The sequence below is a fragment of the Cetorhinus maximus genome, chromosome 1 (genome assembly GCF_964194155.1).
Source record: "Cetorhinus maximus chromosome 1, sCetMax3.hap1.1, whole genome shotgun sequence".
In the NCBI taxonomy this organism is placed as follows: domain Eukaryota; kingdom Metazoa; phylum Chordata; class Chondrichthyes; order Lamniformes; family Cetorhinidae; genus Cetorhinus; species Cetorhinus maximus.
The window spans coordinates 202,537,178-202,545,474 of NC_135879.1; the positions used below are offsets into that span (position 1 = coordinate 202,537,178).

General features: G+C 43.1%; 1 protein-coding gene across 1 annotated transcript in view; it reads right to left on the minus strand.

Moving 5' to 3' along the window:
• oacyl (O-acyltransferase like) overlaps positions 1 to 7,274 on the minus strand; it is a 65,234-nt gene extending 57,960 nt beyond the window's left edge. The window contains exons 1-4 of the mRNA XM_078539075.1: positions 7,246 to 7,274; positions 4,146 to 4,243; positions 2,123 to 2,262; positions 1,960 to 2,038 (exon numbers count right to left, since the gene is read on the minus strand). Coding sequence (XP_078395201.1) covers positions 1,960 to 2,038; positions 2,123 to 2,262; positions 4,146 to 4,243; positions 7,246 to 7,274 — 346 coding nt within the window. The remainder of the gene's footprint in view (positions 1 to 1,959; positions 2,039 to 2,122; positions 2,263 to 4,145; positions 4,244 to 7,245) is intronic.
• Between the last annotated feature and the right edge of the window lie 1,023 nt (positions 7,275 to 8,297).

Genomic DNA, 8,297 nt, shown 5'->3' on the forward strand with positions numbered 1-8,297 from the left:
AGAAAAAAACTAAAGGTACATATTTAGCAATAGAAATTTATATTTGACTCTATGAGATTTAACAAAAATCATAAAGTAATCCCAACTCCTACTGTTCACACTTGTACTTAAAAGCAGGAAATTAGACAGTAGAAACCTTGACAGCATGCTAGATTGCTGCATAAATCTGCAAGTTTAGAACATAGCTTCTGTAGATGTCCCATTTGGTAGTTCCACTGGCTAATGTAAAGCTTGAGCTATACAGACCAATAACATTCTAGGTTTCATCCCATGTCTGTGTTACAATTAACTCAGCACTCCTGGGATGGGAAAACATTGTTGGAGGTGACAGGGCACAGATCTCCTTTTGTGATTGCTGTCCAGTGACCTCTGATGGAACGTGTGCATCTCTCACATTTCATGATGAGTTGTATCCTTGTAGTACATTCTGTCCATCTAGTAATACCTCCAGACCTCATTTGTCAGTTGTTTAATGATAACTAGCGACTATCCTCTTTGGATGAGGCAGTGGTCTTTTTGGCTTCAACCCTCTGTTACAGACTCAGGAATCCAATATATGCATTACCTCCTCCCTTCCTTCTCTTTCTCTGCTAACCATATAGCTGGTGGGCATTGGGTGTGCCCTCATGACAAGGGAGTGTTTACCTTTGTCTCAGTTACATAGGATGTAATTTGTGCCTTTGATAAGAGCTATTTCAGTATTGTGGCAGGAGCAGAAACCTGATTTGAGATTCAAACATAAGGCTCTGGGAAAGAAATACATGAATTTGGGAGGTGACAACATTTTCAAGGAATTTGGAGAGGAAATGGCGGTTAGAGATGGGGTGGTAGTTTGCTAGGAAAGAGGGGTCCAGGGGGAGAGGAATGATTACAGCAGATTTGATGAAGTGGGGACAGCACCTGAGGAAAGAGATCCCTTAATCATATTGGTTGACATAGGAGCCAAGAAGGGAAAATCAAAATACTGGAGATGCTGGAAATTTGAAATAAGGACAGAAAATGTTAGAAATACTCAGCAGGCCAGGCAGCAGGAGTGGAGGGAAAAACAGAGTTAATGGGAGGAACATTTTGGAGGCGAGGGGGTTTCAGTCATCAGATGGAGAGCCGGCAAGAGCCCCACATAGCCTCTTTTAGGCAAATACCACCGCATCATGTGCATTCAGGCATTTGACAGGCCAGCAGTAGGCCTTGCCCCAGGATCAAGGACCCGCTCTCAGTTGCTCCCCATCCCCTATTCCTGATGCCAGGTCCGTTGATCAGGCACTGAGTGCCTCTTAACAGGGGACCCTCCCAGGAGCCTGCAAGCAACCCCGCATGGATTTATGCCAGCGGAATGATGCCCTTAAGTGGGCATTCATTGGCAGCTGGGCAGGAAGTCCATCCATGGGATCTAATCAGGGTTGAGGCGCGAAGGTGGCAGAGTTCCCATCCGGCACCCTCTTGCCTAATTAAATGCCCCCACTGCCAAACTCACTGCAGGGGAGAGGACAAGATTCCGCCCAACATTTCAGGACTCTGACCTTTCATCAGAGCTGTTGTGATGATAGGTCATAGACCTGAAACATTAATTCTGTTTCTCTCTCCGCGGATGCTGCCAAACCTGCTGAGCGTTTCCAGCATTTTCTGTTTAAAATCAGGAAGGGAAGTTGGATGGTCAGCGGTTTACTGGAAATAGGGTGGTGAGAGCAGGATGATCCCTTTAATGAAAATGGAATCTGTTTAGATCTACATTTATTGTAAAAATTGCAACAGCTTATGGTGCTTTCAGTGCAGCTCTCTAGTTAGCTAGCAAAGACTACACATTTATAGGACATATCTGGTCCTGCCTGCTCACCCCATAAATGAGTTTGCCCCTGATGTATATCCAGGAGCCAAGCTAAGACCTGACAAAACATCTCCATTGAGAGCAGGTGACACTGAATGCTACACACGTATACTATAAGATACATTCACCCTTACCAAGCCATTCAAGCATCATTATATCTTCATCCTTACAAGAATCAGGTACACAAATAGCGACATTATAGTCAATCTTGCCCTATTCAAAACAAAGAAATATTATTGCAAGATCAGTCCTACAAGGCAAGCAACAAATATATTTGACTAAAGGGCTACAATATACCTGTTGAATTGTCAGTTTACAATATTGTCCACTAAACTTTCCAGAAGGAGTTTGAACTGAGGTACATTCGCTGTAGGACCCCAATTGATCAATATTTCCATGTAGAACATTGCTGCCTTCTTTTCCAATGGCATCATACACTGAATTTTGCAAGAGAGAAAATATCTTTATTAAATATTGATGACTGTCTTTAGGCTAATTGCTACACTCTGAATTAGTTCTGTAAAAAAAAAATGTCCTTATCAATATAGATGGATATAATGGATGGGAAACCATATCTTACTAAAGAAGGACTGATCTGCTGAGTGAAGCTTCATAAAACATCACTGTGGTTAGCCTCAGGAGCTAGATAATAATTTGCACGAGTTAGTACTTCTCCATGGGGCTACGTATCATGTGAACAATCCATACTCTTTTCCATTCAAGCTTCATAATAAAAGCAGAAAAAAAGCACTTGAAACATTACTACCGCAGCTAATCAGGGAAGCACAGAAAAAAAAATCAGACAAGTTTTTGGAATGTCGTGTACAATTTTGGTCACTGTACACCAGCAAAGATATCCAGGCAAAGGTGACAGTGGAAAAAGGAACAACCAAATTGATATCTATCTTAAGACATCTGAGTAATGAGGAAATGTTGAAGAGAGACTGGAACTGTTTATTCTGGAGAAGACTCAGGAGGAAGAAAAATAAAGACTTTCATTCATATAGCACTTTTCATGGCCACTGGACATCTTAAAGTATTTTACAGCCAATTAAGTACTTTTTAAGCGTAGTCACTGTTGCAATGCAGGAAACTCAGCAGCCAATATGTGCACAGCAAGCTCCCACGAACAGCAATGTGATAATGCTCAGATAATCATTTTTTTTGTGATGTTGATTGAAGAATAAATATTGGCCAGGACACTGAGAGTAACTCTCCTTCTCTTCTTTGAAATAGTGCCGGGGGATATTTTACATCCACCCAAGGTGGCAGATGTGACCTCAGTTTAACATCTCATCCAAAAGACAGCACTTCCAACAATGAGCAGTTTAGGTTTAACTACTTAATGCAGAGAATGATAAAGATGTGAAACAGGTTGCCTGGGGAAGTTGATGGTGCGGCAAAACTTCAGAGAGGATTGCGTAAGCCAAGTGAGTGAATGGGTCATTGGGTGATAATAGTATTCAGGATCAGCCTGAAGGGCTGCTTCATCTTTTCTAGTCCTGCATTTCCAACATTCCTGTGTAATGTGATTTCCATGCACAAACTTGATAGAGGAACGAAACAAATAGGTACCAGACACTTCATCCCAAAGAGGAAAGGAAAATAAAAGATACAGCTATACGTTGCTACCTATAAAACCCCTTCTCCTGCAGCTCTGAACAGCTGTCACAAAGAACCCTATCACATTCTGATCCTTTTAGCTAAGTTAGGCTACAGTAGATAAATTCTCTGGTGTAGACTACTGGGAGCCTGAAACATGGTGTATCATGTGCATTGCACTTGTCAGAGGGGAAGTACCCTTATTCTACCCCTTCTGAAGGACAACTGCTAGAAAGGCTACCATCAGAAACATATAATACTACATACATTAGAGGTGGGATTAAGTACTGACCTTACCACATCCACCCACTCCACATTATGACACCCACATCCCATAAACAAATACAAAAATATTTTGGCTGTGCTTTGCTATTCAGCCATTATGGATAACGGTCCAGGAAGCCACAGGCAATGTACTAGGACTCTCAGTTTCTGAAAACCTAGGCCTATTGGTTCTACTTTTTAATTCTTTTCATTACATTCTGTTCCTTCCTTCCTTTCTATTTTCTGTTTCCTTGAGTTCCCGTCTTTCATTCCACTCAATATTCAATACACTTTTTACTTCCCATTCACTCCCATGAGGTTGTAATTATACTACATGTAGTGGTTTGACGTGGAATTTCTAATTTGAACTCTTGCGCATATATGCAATCTTAGCTTTTCTATTAAACATTACATAGTACTTCACAGGTTTACAAAATATGTCTTCAGTACTTACTTAATAAAGCGTACATTTGGGGGTTTTCAGACTGAAGGTTCTCAAGGAACTCATTGCTGTCTTCCAGGCATTTTGAAGAGGAATTTCTCTCACAAGTTCTAAATTGGGGCAGGGACAGCACAAGCAACATCCAAATCACTAGCATTTTGCTAGTATGCTAAACCTTCCTATTGCTGTCCTTTGGACATACATATATACTTGAACTTTTATGATGTCATTTGGCCTCAGGCCCTTAATGCAACCATCGAAACGGCTCATCAAAAGATCTATAATTACACCATGAAAATTAAAGGCATGAAATTGGTTACATTCAAGAGAGAGTATGAAACAAATTTAAATCTTTGTAGCTACTCTGCTGAACAGCTGTTTAATTAACAGATACGTAAGCCCACAGGAACAATTTCCGCTCTGAAAGTATAATAAACACAGCTATTTTTCAGTTACAGTAGGTATTTGCCACATCACTGACATGGCCATTGCTTCTGAAAGCAAATTTGTCCAAGTTAGTCCAATGCTTACCACAAACTGATTTCCAGTGACGACAGTCCCCAATAACCAGTCAGCATCTCAGGGACAAAGGGTTGATGCTCTGATAAACATCAGTTCGGAAATAGATCATCGCAAGCAAATAGCTGCTTAAGCACATAAAGGAAAATTATTTGAATGCAATTACGCTAAGTAAAATGTGCTTTATATAGTATTTTATCAATTCTCAATATTCTTCACAGCTAATTAGCACTTTTGAAGAAGAGTGATTGTTACCATATGGGCAAGCCTACTTGTCTGATGAATAAGAATTAGAAATTAGGACTAGGATTTTACCAGGCCATTTATTCTGAGTTTGGAGGTGTTGAGGGAGTGTAAAATGGACTACTTTCAGCTGAAAGTTCAACGCCTTGATATAATTTTAAGATTTTACCAGAAGCGGGAACCATGGAGGACAGACTTTGGACTTTGAGGCAGGGAGGCACCGATTAAGGTACTTGAAAGGCCAGTTAACTGCAATTTTATGGCACATTTCTAATTTTATGCATAGGGACAACAAGGCTTTGGAGCCTGGACTCGTTAAACGAGGTGCCAAGGAAGCGGGGGTTAAGTGCTGGCTCTCGGAAACAGTCATCAAGAGAGCTAACGTGTGGTGACAAGGAGGGTGATGCACAGAGGGCATTACCAGACATTGGCAAAAGGGAGGAGAAGGTACTAGGGGCCATGTTGCCAGGGTCACAGGGGGACAACGGCACTTGCTCCAAGAGAAGGACTCAGGGTCAGGTTTGGGGGATGATGTGGGGGTTGGGGAGGGTATTTTGGTAGAAGGCCTAGGAATCAGAGAGAGACCACCTTCCACGGGCCTTATCTATCCTTGCATCGGGGCCCGCGTTGAGGAGGAGGAGCAGCTCAGAGGGAAGGAGGTCCTGGCACCAGCTGGAGCATATTAACAACCCCAGGGTGATCAATAGGGCCAGCTCTGGATGGGCATGATGGAGAAGAGTGCACAGGGACACACCAACAGTGTGAGGAGTGGCTATTCCCAGCAGAAAATCAACCGCCGAAGTCTGAACTTTTTCCAAATGTCCAAGCAGTAGTGTCAGCAAAGACTGGAGCTCTCCAGGGAGGCTACCATTGATTTCTGTGCCATGCTGCAAGATGAACAGAGACCCTTGAGGTTTGGTGGGCACCCAATTCCAGTGGCACTGAAGATTACCGTGGCTCTCAGATTTGACATCTATGGTCTTTCCAAGGATCACAGGAACATGTGTGGGGTGAACATGAGGTGATCAATGTCCTGTTCAAAGGGTTTGATGAATACATGCACTATCGAACACACCAGACAGTCAAGTGCAGAGGTTTGGAATTATCACTGGATTCCCCCAGCTACAGAGTGTCATCAAATGCATGCCTATCATCATCAAGGCTCCAACAGACCAGCCAGTAGCCTTCATCAATAGGAAAGGTTTCCAATTCATCAATGTCCAACTGATCTGTGACCACCGAAAGCGGATCCTTCCCAAGAAATGCCGCAACACCTAATACTTTGGCAGTCCCAGGTACCACAGCTTTTCTAGCTCCTACGCACCTTCAGGGATGGATACTTAGAGACAAGTACTACCCACTGAGGACATGGCTACTCATGCCTGTGAGGTCCCAGGCATGGATGCAGAGGCGAGGTATAGCACTTGCCATGTGTCAACCTGAGCAACCATCAAGCAGGCCTTTGGGATTCTGAAGATGTGATTCAGTTGTCTGGATCAATTCAATGGAACCCGTCAGTATGTCCCAGCAAGGGTCTCACATATAGTGATGGCCTGCTGTGCACTGCACAATCTAGTACTGCAGAGGAGGAAGACTTTGAACAATGAAGATGTCTCCCCTGAGAAGAGGGTGTGGTTTGAAGGAGTCAGCTGACCAGGCGATGCAAGATGAGGGCCACAGGCAAGGTGCAATGAGACACATGTAAGGTAGGCTCAGGCCAACCTAGTACAGAGCCATTTCCTGTCACCCTTTTGCCCTTTCAGAAAAGTTCTAATAAAGCCTTACTTTTGATTACTCCTGCTGCCGCTGCCTTAATTTGGCACTTCATTGACCAGCACCTAGTTGCACAGCACACAGTGGCAAGGTTGAGGAGCTGAATGGAGCACCTTCAAGTCCCCATTGAGGGAACAAGGTTGTGGGTTAGATCTCACAGGACAAGGATTAGCATGAAAAGCAGCACCTGTGACTAAAAGATTTACTGAGGTGCACAATAGAAACAAGACTTAACATCTACAAGTTGTAATCAACCGTGCACCCCCAAGTAAAGCTGGGTGCTTTACTTAACTCTCTAGTGCTCCTTTGAGATGTTACCCATATGCTTGGGGCTGAGTTGGAAGCTGGCTGTTGATCACGTTGTGGCTTGGGATGATCTTGGTGGCAGCTCTCTGGCTGCCAGAGGCCTGGAGGAGTGTGGCATGCTGAGGGGTTCTGGCATGGAGCAGGCTCAATAGGCCATATGGTCTACTCCTGCTCCTATTTCTTCTGTTCTAATGTTCCATAAATATGGAGACCAAAACTACATACAGTACTCCAGCACTTCTTCCCACAACCATCTTCTTTTGTGTCATACCTTGATTTGTACTCGTAAGTATCGTCCATCTACTTCACTTGTTCCGTCCTGTTAGAGGCTAATTTTGTACGAGCTTCCAATTCTGATGAATGTCTACACCCTGAGGGATAAATTTGGCTGCACCCATTTATGCATGCCTCACCTATAAGGTTAAATCACCTGCATTCGAATGATGAAGTCTGGGGAGCCCTGGATTCAGGGCCTCAAATTCATCATAATGGGAATGGCACTTGGGTGGGTTATGAGCCCACACACGTTGGCGCTCCAATTTCCAGGGAGGTGATCAGGGGTACGGAGGAGGAAAGGGTGAGCTTTGGATTCCGTGATCTGGGTTCATTGGGGAAATCGAGTAAGAAGATGCTTGTTGTATAGTTTCAACATTTCTTTTCGAGATGACCAGGCTGGGATTGATTCCGTAGCTGCCAGGCTCAGACCAGTTGCTCCAATTAAAATACACCATATGTGTTGCGACTTATACAACTTCAGATTGTGATTCACTTCTCCCGCCACAGCGAAAAGCTTTAGGGCTCTTGGGAGCCCAAAGCATGCAACAAAGTAATGATCATAACAGGTTATTAGATATTGTAGCAGAAGTACATTCAGTACTAAAAAGCATTCAAACAAGAGATAATCTGCAAACATTTCCATATTTTAGACCTTTCTTGGCAGTAACACACTGTATTCACTTTATAATGTAAATATGAAGGCATTTTCAAATAGGGAACTGCACTTTTTATGGTAATCTCTTGTTAAAAAGGCTAGTGTCACTATAGCAACAAATGCTGGAAATCAGTCAACTTCTTTCTTCAGGGTTGCAAAGAGAGTGGCAAGCAAACAATCAAGGGAGAGGAAAAGAAACAGATAGCGACTGCAAGCAAAGAGAAGAATTCAATGATCGACTGACCTGTGACCTGAGGTGATGTAAAAGGTCATCCCAGTCAGGCAATTAAAAGTAAACAAAGATATGAAAGAAACAAAAGACAATACATGTAACCATATAATTACTGTGGCTACAAAAGCAGGTCAGGGGCTAGGAATCCTGCAATGAGTAA